The sequence below is a fragment of the Colobus angolensis genome, unplaced genomic scaffold (genome assembly GCF_000951035.1).
Source record: "Colobus angolensis palliatus isolate OR3802 unplaced genomic scaffold, Cang.pa_1.0 Scaffold107, whole genome shotgun sequence".
NCBI classification, from domain to species: domain Eukaryota; kingdom Metazoa; phylum Chordata; class Mammalia; order Primates; family Cercopithecidae; genus Colobus; species Colobus angolensis.
In genome coordinates this window covers 885,426-897,296 of record NW_012111697.1, presented here as the reverse complement: position 1 = coordinate 897,296, position 11,871 = coordinate 885,426, and the positions used below count along the sequence as shown (strand labels likewise).

At 50.4% G+C, this 11,871-nt stretch overlaps 1 protein-coding gene across 1 annotated transcript in view; it reads left to right on the top strand.

Annotated features, from left to right (window-relative positions):
* CEP89 (centrosomal protein 89kDa) overlaps positions 1-4,094 on the top strand; it is a 111,422-nt gene extending 107,328 nt beyond the window's left edge. Inside the window, exons 18-19 of the mRNA XM_011947333.1 lie at positions 1,003-1,172; positions 3,714-4,094. Coding sequence (XP_011802723.1) covers positions 1,003-1,172; positions 3,714-3,954 — 411 coding nt within the window. The 3' untranslated portion in view covers positions 3,955-4,094. The remainder of the gene's footprint in view (positions 1-1,002; positions 1,173-3,713) is intronic.
* Positions 4,095-11,871: the final 7,777 nt, after the last annotated feature.

Here is an 11,871-nt window from a genome sequence, read left to right as displayed (position 1 = left end):
CCAGGATGGTCTCGATCTCCTGACCTCGTGATCCGCCCATCTCGGCCTCCCAAAGTGCTGGGATTACAGGCTTGAGCCACCACGCCCGGCCCAGAGTTTCTTATAAAAAAAACGAGTCTATGGGACTACGTGTCAGACTCTCTGTGAGAAGAATTTTAGAAATGCTCAGAGGACAATTCAGAACCTTCAGTACTATACAGTAAAACTGAAAGAAGGAAAGTAAATGACGGGCTTTCATCTCAGCTGTCTGTTTGGTGACAGAGACTGACAGCCCTTGTTGGATTCTTCGATGAGGCTTTCTTGTCAAGGTGAAAGAGTGCTGAGCAGTGGCAGCATTAGTTCTTAGGCTACCAGTTGATGCAGGGATAAAAGTTGTCCTGGAAAAAATACAGTTGTTTTGCAAGAACATCCAGTTTGTTCTGTGATGGGATGGTGATTTTTTTTTTTTTTTTTGAGACAGGGTCTCCCTGTGTCGCCCAGGCTAGACAGTGCAGTGACGCGATCACACTCACTGCAGCCTCTGCCTCTTGGGTTCAAGTTATCCTCCCACCTCTGCCTCACAAGTAACTGGGACTACAGGCATGTGCCACAACTCCTGGCTAATTTTTGTATTTTTAATAGAGACAGGGTTTCACCATGTTGGCCAGGCTGGTCTTGAACTCCTGACCTCAAGTGATCTGCTTGCCTCAGCCTCTAATAGTGCTGAGATTACAAGCATGAATCACTGTGCCCAATGGTGATATTTTATGTTTTCATTATTTATAGCATATAAAGAACCAGGATTTATATACATTAAAATTTGGTTTTATTATACCTGAAATTCTTTTATCACTTTTTATGACTTTTATCATCCAGACTTGCCCTCCCAGATCAAGCTTATCTGGGGTTACTAGATTTAAAAGGCCCTGACACACAAGGAGTGGGTAGGGAGCGCAGCCAGGAGGCACTGTCCACCCTGGCCTGGCAGCGGCTCTTCACTCACAGAGTCCTTCTGCCGACCAGGGCTACAAGAAGCAGGCAGCACTGAAGCTGGGGGACATCAGTCACCGTCTGCTGGAGCAGCAGGAGGACTTCGCCGGCAAGACAGCCCAGTACCGGCAGGAGATGCGGCACCTGCACCAGGTGCTGAAGGACAAGCAGGAGGTGCTGGACCAGGCGCTGCAGCAGAACAGGTGGGGTGTCCGCCCTGCGCCATGGCCCGCGGGGATGTCTGAATGTTTGATTGAGGGTTCTGCTAAAACCCTCTGGGCCTGTTTTATTTGTTCCGTTGTTTAATTTTGTTTCTACATTTTACTCTTATCTGAATGGAATACTGGTCTTGAGTTTTATTCGCTCCTCGTTTTCTTTATTCTTTTAAAAATTCCTCGTTTGAATTGGACTCCCGGAATGAATGCACACCTCTAATTGCCTTTCTCTTTTTTTCTGCTGCCTTCCATCTCGCTGATATTTTTATTTTGTCTCATTTTCTTATTTTATTTGATTTTTTTGAGACAGCATTTCCCTGTTGCCCAGGCTGGAGTGCAGTGGCACGATCTCGGCTCACTGCAACCTCCACCTCCCAGATACAAGCGGTTCTCCCACCTCAGCCTCCTGAGTATAGCTGGGATTATAGGCATGAGCCAGTTTTGTTTCATTTTCTTGAGAGATTTTATTAATTTTTGATGAGGTATTTTATTTCTGTTATTGCTATTATTATTATTATTACTACTACTTACAGACAGGGTCTGACCCTGTTGCCCAGACTGGAGTGCAGTGGTGTGATCATAGCTTACTGCGGCCTCAAACTCCTGGGCTCAAGCCATCCTCCTGCCTTAGTTTCCCGAGTAGCAGGGATTACAAGCATGAGCCACTGTGCCCAACTTTTTACAACTCTCCATTCACTGCAGTCAGGGCCTGGGGATCCCCACTCATGGGGAACAGTGTAGACTCACACTCCAGATCCGTTTGAGAGCAGGCCGGTGGCTCTAGTCCCCAGGAGATGCCTGGCCTTTCAGAACAGGTTTCCTTTGAAGATCTGCAGGTCTCCCACCCACCCCTCCTTTCTTTGAGGGTTCTTTACATCCTCCACTTACCTACCTTCACAGCGCTTCTAGTAGGAAGAGAAACTTGGACAAGAGTAGGCCCTGAGATTTTCTGTCACTCTTGATCTGCATGATCTGTCAGTCTACAAACATCCAGGGTTTGGCACTGACTTTTGTCCTCAAAGCAACTGATACTTTGTCTTCCTCTTTGGTTTCAGTTTAGGCTTCATTTTTTCTGCCCTTAGAGACTGCCTATTCTTTCTTTCAAATTCAACCATACATTTAAACATGATTGCTTTAATTTACCAAGTATCTTCAGAAAACCAAAGTCTGGGGATTTTTTTTTTTTTTTTTTTTTTAATACAAGGTCTTGCTCTGTTGCCTGGGCTAAAGTACAGTGGCACAATCTCAGCTCATTGCAGCCTCAAATTTCTGGGCTCAAGTGATCCTTCTGCCTCAGCCTCCCGAGTAGCTGGGAATACAGGTGCATGCCACCACGTGGGCCTAGCTGATTTTTAAGTTTTTTGTAGAGATGAGGCCTCACATGTTGCCCAGGCTGGGGCTTTTTTAGACATAGTTTAATTAAGTTGTTCTCACCACACAGTGGGCATCAGGGGCCTTGGAAGGAAGGAACGTTCACAAGAAAAGTGACTCTGGCCAAGTGGGCACATCACTGGCCTCCCTGAACTTCACTGTCCTGCTCTTTAAGCCGTGGTGTGAAGTCCACCTGCGAATCCAGTTTCCAACATTTTCCGGAACCATCTGGCAGTGTCCGGGAAGGAGCTGGCCTCTCCAGCCTGGCCATACTTCCCAGTGGGGCTCAGCACCTTGTGAGGTGTGGCTGGTATCCTGGTCTGTTCCCAGTGGACTGTGGCCCTGTGGGGACGTGGCCACCTTCATCTGTCCTGTCTCCCCAGCACACCACAGGGCACTGCATCCTGGTTCTAGAAATGCTGCCCTGTGGCTCTTTCCAGCCTCACAAGCCTGGGCCCCTCAGGGCCTCCCCATCCCGGCACATGGGCCAGGCCAGTCTTCTCCATCTTGGCAATGAGTCTATCTCCTCAGGTCCCCCTCCTCACCCCCTGACTCGCTCTTAGCTCTGGGCTGTATGGAGCGCAAGACCTGTGGAAGGTCACTGAGTGCTGGCCAGGTCACAGTGGACAAGCAGAGGGGACACAGGAGGGGCTGTGTGGGTGCCTGCGGCCAGGCCATCGTGCTAGAGCATCTGGCTGGCCAAGGCCAGCCCTGCAGTTCCTACAGTTCCTTATTCGACATACCCAAGTTCATTATTGAGAGAAAACAGGGATTGCACTGATGCCAAAGTCAAGGGCAGAACATAGAGGGAAGAGAAATGCCTGTGTAGCCAGTGCCATCCTGCTGCTCCCCGTTCCCAGGGCACCAGCTGCTTCGTTCCACACTGAGCCCCAGCCTGTGCTCTCCTGCTGCTCCCCGTTCCCAGGGCACTGGCCGCTTCAGTCCACACTGAGCCCCAGCCTGTGCTGTCCTGCTGCTCCCCGTTCCCAGGGCACCAGCCGCTTCAGTCCACACTGAGCTCTTGCTTCAGAACTCAGGCACCCAGGGCTCTGTCCCCTGCCATTAGCATTCTTCTGTTTTGAGTTCTTCCTACTTTGGGATTTATATGGGCTCTATACTGTTTTTAAAAGTGTGCCATTTTAAATTTCTTTCCCTCAGAGAAATGGAAGGTGAACTTGAAGTTATTTGGGAATCTACCTTCAGGGAAAACCGAAGAATCCAAGAACTTCTCCAGGACACACTCGCGAGGACAGGCGTGCGGGACACCCCCAGAGCTCTGGTGGCCCCCAGCTTCAATGGCGTCTCTCAGGCAGACCTGCTGGATGGCTGTGATGTCCGCTCCTGTGACCTGAAGACTCCTGCCCCCACCTGCCAGAATCTGCAGGAGCCCGTGGTGTAGGCTCCTCTGGCCTGAAAGGTCTGCCTCACACAGGCCTTCCCTGGAGGGCAGCCCACGGTGGCAGCCAGAGCTGCGTAAGCCCACTGAGCGCTGCGGGGCAGGGAAGAAATAAATGGTCTCATAGTTTAATCCGTTGATAACATTTTGCTTTATTTTTAAATTTTTATTTTTATTTTTATTTTTTTAGAGCTCGGGTCTCACTCTGCTGCCCAGGCTAGAGTACAGTGGTGCAATCATAGCTCATGGCAGCCTCAAACACGTTTGAGATCCTTCTGCTTCAGCCTCCTGAGTAGCTGGGACCTCAGGTGTGCACCGCCAGGCCCAGCTAATTTTTTTCTTTTTTGTTGAGATGAGGTCTTGCTATGTTGCTCAAGCTGGTCTTGAACTCCAGGCCTCAAGCTGTCCTCCTGCCTTGGCCTCCCAAAGTGCTGGAGTGACATGTGTGAGCCAGTGAACCTGGCCCATTGTGCTTTATTTTAATAATGTGCTGCTGAAGTATGTTTTAGCCAGGGCATGTTCTCTGGCCACATTGCCACTGAGATGAGCTCTGTGACACCCACTGCTCTGGTGAGTAGGCAGCCTGCTGAGCGGGCCTGTCTTCCAGCTCCGAGATCTGCAGCTGGGAAGCGCTGGAGGGATCAGGCAGGCAGCTGGGCCCTCGGGCCACGCGTCATTTGGGGAAGTGTCACTCGAGGAGCCAGGCCATGGCAGTGGCCCTGATGATAGCTGTGCATGAGCTCTGGGGGACTTTGCTTGTTTGGTAAAAACAAAACAAGGTGCTACTGTTCATGCCCTCTAAGTTGTACAAACCTTTTCTGCCTTCTCCGCTAGCCCTTCTCTATCTTCCTAAGCAGGTACTTTATTCTCTTTTGTTTAGCTGTTATTTTTGTTTGTTTGTTTTGAGACAGGGTCTCACTCTGTTACCCAGGCTGGAATGCAGTGGTGCAATCACCAGAGCCTTGACCTCCAGGCTCAAGCGATCCTCACATCTCAGCCTCCTGAGTAGGTGAGATGACAGTCATACACTAACATGCCTGGCTAATTTTGTAAAAAGAATTTTTGTAGGACAGGCATGGTGGCTCACTCCTGTAATCCCAGCACTTTGGGAGGTCGAGGCAGGCGGATCACCTGAGGCCAGAGTTCGAGACCAGCCTGGCCAACAGTGGTGAAACCCTGTCTCTACTAAAAATACAAAAATTAGCTGGGTGTGGTGGTGGGCGCCTGTAATCCCAGCTACTTGGGAGGCTGAGGCAGGAGAATTGCTTGAACCTGGAAGGCGGAGGATGCAGTGAAACAAGATCACACCATTGCACCCCAGCCTGGGCAACAAGAACGAGACTTTGTCTCAAAAAAATTTTTTTTTTTTTTTTTTTTTTTTAGAGATGGGGTCTTGCTATGTTGCCCAAGCTGGTCTTAAACTTCTAGCCTCAAGCAGTACTCCTGCTGGGCCTCCCAAAGTGTTGGGATTATAGGTATGAGCCACCGCGCCTGGTCTGGGAAGGTAATTTATTCTGAAGCCACACAGCCTCCCACCCAGGTAATGAGAGCCCTGGCTTTGAGCTAAGGTAGAGCCCCTGCCCCACTGCCCCCACCAAGAAACATACCAGGAGGCCATGGTTCTGTCCTGTGTGTGTTAGATGAGTGCCACCTCCTCAGGAAAATTACCCCAGCCGCTCAGGACCATTCAGTCCCTGGTATGCTGGAGGGACTTGGGGACATTGGGCTACAAAGGACCCTAACTGTGGGACTCAGGGGTGGCACCCTACAGTATCTCCTTTTCAGAGCCCCTCGCGGTGAAGTCCCGCCTTGTTTCAGGTGGGAAGGAGGCCCCAGTACTGGTCCTCAGTCACGTGTAGAAGTTCTACATGTGATCTTTGATTGCCAGACGGAAGGGTGAGATAGAAAGTCATAGTTCTTTTATGACTCTATAAGCTTGTTCAACAGCTGAATCATTGTAATTTACTTTTATTTTACAAGTGATAGAAAGACTCGCCGGGCTTGAAAACTGTGTATCATCTCCCTAGGAGATGACCTAACAAATAACTGTGATGCTATTTCAAAGGCATTTACGGCCACTCTGCAGCCTCCTGTAGACAGGCTGACAGGCGGCGGCAGCCCAGCGTGGCTGTGCGGGGAAGGGGTGCTTGTCAGCAGGAACGCAGCTGCCGCCATCATGACCCAGAGAACCACTGTTGACATCCCTGTCTTTCTGCCTTTTATGAAAACATTTTATTCTTTTGAGAAGTGTCCAGATTTGTTCTTACGTTTCTGCTTTAAGTTTTTCACACAGTGCAAACGTACTTTGCAAGTGTGGGGACTCCTGGATGGCACTGTGACCAGGGCAAGGGCAGGCGTCCCACAGACCCTATCTTCTGCCCAGCCTCCTGCTGGGTGCCATAGGAAATGGGCAGAGAAGCCACGAGTCCAGGATGCCAAGGAGGGAGGGGCAGGCAAGGCAGAGAGGCACCCAGGGTGCTTGTGAGGTTCCAGGAAAGGACAGAAACATTGGCGTGCTTCTGGGAGGAACTGGCACGCCCTGGCCCTTGCAGAGTGGACAGGGTTTCAGAAGCTACAGAAGGGTGGAGAGGGCCCTCGGGAGCACAGCAGGCACTCAGAGCAGCAGGAGGGGGTTTGGCCAGAGGTTGGGCAGGAAATGAGGCCGGACTGCATGGAGGAGAACTGGGTCTGCTGGGAGGGGCTCCTCCCTTCACTCTGCAAGTGTCCGGTCTCAGCAGGAAACCCTTCTCTTTCTTGGTCCTGTGAGGCTTCATACGGCACTGGAAGATTCCTGTTCAAGCAGCTGTAGAACATGACCCAGGCACTCGAGTTAGCCTTGCTGGCTTTGCCATTTTTTAAAAGCAGCCCTGGGCATGTTGATGGCGCCTATGGTTTCAGCTACTCAGAAGGCCAAGGTGGGAGGATCACTTGAGCCCGGGAGGTTGAGGCTGCAGTGAGCCATGATCATGCCACTGCACTCCAGCCTGGGCAACCAGGTGAGATCTTGTCTCAAAAATAATAAAATGAAAAGTAAAAGCATCCCTGGGGAAATGGAGACAGTGGAGAAAGCAGGCTGGGGCACCAGGTGTGCGCGTGGGTGTGAGTCTGTCACGAGAGCTGTCCTGAATGCCCTTAATGCCACTGAACTGTATGCTGGAAAACAGTGACAACAGTGAATTTTGTTACATAGACAATTAAAAAAGAAAGAACACCCAGGCCTGCTTCCTGAGAGTTTGTGTCATTTTCCTTTCCCACCACCAAGCTCTGCGCGAGTCCCACTTGCTCCGCACCCTCATCAGCGCTTGCTGGTGGTGTCAGTAACTGTGTTGGGAGGAAAGAGATTTAAGGCCAAGGGTGGCCTAACGTTTGGCCTCTGGAGCGCAGCTGTCACTGGCTCCTCACCCCCTCCCCTACCTGTATCGTCGGCGGGAGTGAAAGGCACAGTCCCCAGTGTGTGTGGCTCAGGAGAGCCCTCCCTGGGCCCAGGCAGCTCTTCCAGCAGGGAGGGCTTGAGCCGGATACAGATCCCACAGCAGAAGCCTGAGCCTCTTGGGATGGGGCTGGGCTGACATCTGAATTCTCGAGTAAGACTGGAAACATCATCCACTCACGACTTGGCTGGGCGGCATGGGGAGGGCTCAGTGTGCCCAGGTTTGTGGCACCTCTCTGCTGGGTCACAGCTAAGCGGGGGTCCACAGCTAAGGAGTGGCTGCAGCCAGGAGTGGGAGAGGGGATGGGTGCAGCTTGCTGGGTCTCTCTCTTGGTTTTCTCAAGGTGTGAGTCCATGGCCCCAAAGCTGGGCAGGAAACCTGCTGCCCTCCCAGCCTCCCAGACTCCGCTTTTTTTTTTTTTTTTTTTCAATTGAGACAGAGTCTCACTCTGTCACCCAGGCTGTAGTGTAGTAGAGAGCGCGGCTCACTGCAACCTCCGCCTCCTAGGTTCAAGCAATTCTTCCACCTCAGCCTCCGGAATAGCTGGGATTACAGGGTGTGTCTCACCGTGCTCATCTAATTTTTTTATTTTTACTAGAGACAGGGTTTTGCCATGTCGCCAGGCTGGTCTCGAACTCCTGACCTCAAGTGATCTGCCCACCTCGACCTCCCAAAGTGCTAGGATTACAGGTGTGAGCCACCACGCCCAGCCTCAGGCTCGGCTCTTTTCCTCATTTTTGACTAGGGGTGGGCTGGGTGGGAAGGTGTTGGGGGAAAGGAGATGGGTGGTTTTGAAGTTGATATTCACCTGCAGGGCCCTGCTTGGCTGCTTTGCAGGCCCAGTGTCTGCAAACAACAGGACAGAGGTAGTGAGGACCCAGGCTGGGCTACGGAGACGTCAAATCTACAGAGTGCATGAGGCTGCTTCCTGGAACTGGGCATGCCACCTGCTGCTGAGGACCCAGGCTGGCTCCCCGCGTCTGTGCTGGGTGCTCCGGGCCCCCATCCCCTTGTTCCCCAGTCCACCTGTGTATCAGCACTCTACAGAGGGTATAGATGGGTATAGGTGAGACAGGAAGAGTGCACTGAGGTGAGAGCATTGCCACCTCGGGTCATCAGGAGCCTGGAGCATCTATTTCACCTGGTCAGGAGGGTCCTGAGTATTTCATTAAACAATAATTCTTTGAAAGTGAAGGGTCTGTGTGTAGTATATGTAGCATACCAGGGCTGGGTTGCAAGCAACAGAAACTATACTGCCCAATGTTAAGGGAAAGAAGGAAATATTTTGGAAATGTACACTTAGTGGCTTCCACCATGTTTTGAGAAGGACAGAAGCCAGAATAGCCTTGGGGCGGGGGTCTCAGTAGTTGGGAGTAGTTGAACACCATCAGCCTACCCTGTGCTTCACTCAGGTAGTAAATCCTGAGACAATGGCTTCTTGGCTGACCTGATGTCCTGAGCCCTCCCGTGTGACCAGAGAAGTGAGGTCCTTTGGTTGGTAGCCCACCAGTGCCCCACAGAAAGGGACAGTTCCCCCAAGTTGCGGATGCTGGGCAGACAGAAACAAGATTACGAAAAATGGTAACTCCCTATGTTAGAGTCTCCATCTGTCACCCAGACTGGAGTCCAGTGGCATGATCATAGCTCACTGCAGCCTTGAACTCCTGGACTCAAGCAGTCCTTCCACCCCAGCCTCCCAAGAGTAGCTGGGACTATAGGTGCACACCATCACGCCTGGATAATATTTTTAAATTCTTTTCGTAAAGACAGGCTTGCTGTGTTGCCTGGGCTGGTCTCAAACTCCTGGCCTCAAGCAATCCCCCTGCCTCAGCCTCGCAAAGTGCTGTGATTACAGGTGCACAACCACAGCACCCGGCCCAACAAAATAGTAACTCTTTTTTTCTCTTTTTTTTTTTTTTTTTCGAAACAAGAGTCTTGCTCTGTCGCCCAGGCCAGAGTGCAGTGGCGCGATCTCGGCTCACTGCAAGCTCCGCCTCCCGGGTTCATGCCATTCTCCTGCCTCAGCCTCCTGAGTAGCTGGGACTACAGGCACCCGCCACCTCGCCCGGCTAATTTTTGTATTTTTAGTAGAGACGGGGTTTCATTGTGTTAGCCAGGATGGTCTCGATCTCCTGACATCGTGATCTGCTCGCCTCGGCCTCCCAAAGTGTTGGGATTACAGGCGTGAGCCACCACGCCCGGCCTAGTAATCCTTTATTAAAGATGTTTGATGACACAGAACCCTCTTTCCCCAACCTCAGCAGCGATCACAACTTTCATCATGCGTGGCCACCGTAGTTGAGAAAAGGGGCAGCAACCATGAATAGTGACAAGGTCAGTGGGGAAGGGAGCGGGATGGGAAGTCGTGTTTTGACAGCATGCTGCAACTGCACTGGCTTCCCCAGGCAGGTTATTTCATGAAAAACCATATTACTTGGAACACAGAAAAATGATGGACAAAGTTCGAAGGCAGAATTGTACTATTCCAGTAGTTGTTGGATATATATAGATTGTTCCTAGATAAGTGTTTTGAAATTATGTTTATGCTTTCCTTGCTAATTGTTTTATGGCTGGACAGCACGGCCCTGACGTTGAAAGGCTTTGCACGTCGCTAACTCATCACAAGTTCTTCTGGTTGGAATTCAGGCAGTAAGGGAACAAACAACTCTTCTGTCTGTTGTAGTTATTTCTGCCAGTTATTTCTGTCTTTTGGGTCCCCCTCCAAATCCCCAAATGCTACTGTCAGCAGCAGTGGGAGGGAATATATGACCAAATGAACTTCATGAATAGGAGAAAGTGAAAACTTGAAGGCAGGTCTGGAACAAGCTTTCAGTGGTAGAGGAAGATTCAGCCTCTGCCTGAATGTGTGCCCAAGACCCTGCCTCTGTCATGAGGACAGTGAATTAGAGAACAAGGCGCCCAGCTGGGCAGCCCGGAGGCTGTGCAGACTGACACTATGGGATTAAAGACATCTTTAAAACCGTCACAGGAGGCCAGGTGCAATGGCTCACGCCTGCAGACTCAGCACTTTGAGAGGCTGAAATGGGAGGATCCCTTGAGCCCAAGAGGTCAAGGCTGGAGTGAGCCATGATCACGCCATTGCACTCCAGCCTGGGAACAAGAGACCCTGTCTCAAATACAAACCATCACAGGAGAAGGAAATATTGGGGCTCAGGACACAGCACCCCCAAAATACGACTGTAGGAGACCAGATATATATTACCCCAAATTATACTTATTTGGAATATTTTGAGCTGGTTATTCTGAGAAACTGCAAACACAACAGGTATATCTCTGAAAAGCTGCCCTTTGCAAAATAAATTTATGTCATGAAGGAAATCTACATTAGTACAAGTATCTGTACCAGGAAGAGACAACTTTTATTACCTGAGAGACTTATATCTGCATAACAAGACGACCTTTATTTGCCATGCATTTCCTCTGAGCCTCACCATTCCATTACTAGTCCCTACCTGCCCCAGAAGCCCCAAACCCCTAATCCTTATATAGCTCAGAATGCTATACAGGGTTTAGTCATCTGGCCCTTCTTCAAGTCTCTTGTTTTGTGGGACTCTGTTGCATATACACATAATTAAAACAGTTTTCCTCCCACTGGTCTCAATTTGAAGCCCAACCAAAGAACCCAGAAGGGTGGAGGGAAGCATTTTACCCTCCCCAACTGAAACCAAATATGCACCAAATATAAGATAAAGTGCAGATGGTGTGAAGATCTTCAACCTGCAAGCATTTTTGCAATCAGAAGGGAAAAGCACGGGTTGAAAGTGAAGGTCAAGAGTCTTCAGCAGAAACTTAAGAAACAGAGTGGTTGGCCGGGCGTGGTGGCTCACGCCTATAATCCCAGCACTTTGGGAGGCTGAGGCGGGTGGATTACTTGAGGTCAGGAGTTCAAGACCAGCCTGGCCACATGGTGAAACCCCGTCTCTACTAAAAATACAAAACTTAGCCAGGTGTGGTATCACACATGTAGTCCCAGCTACCCGCGAGGCTGAGGGAGGAGAATTGCTTGAACCTGGGAGGTGGAGGTTGCCGTGAGCTGAGATCATGACACTGCACTCCAGCCTGGGTGACAGAGCAAGACTCAGTCTCACAGAATAGATAAAATTGTAAAAATGACAGTAGGATTTGCACTTTGGGAGGCCGAGGGAGGCGGATCACTTGAGGTCAGGAGTTTAAGACCAACCTGGCCAACATTGTGAAACCCCATCTCTACTAAAAATACAAAAATTAGCTAGGCATGATGGTGGATGCCTGTAATCCCAGCTACTCAGGAGGCTGAGATAGGAGAATCACTTGAACCCAGGAGGCGAGGTTGCAGTGAGCCAAGATTAAGCCACTGCACTCCAGCCTGGGCGACAGAGTGAGACTCCATCTAAAAAAAAAAAAAAAATTGACAGCAGGGAGGTGAAACTTTAGCCACATGGCAGAAGCACTGGATACACAATGAACCAATAGTCTTCAAGAACTGAGG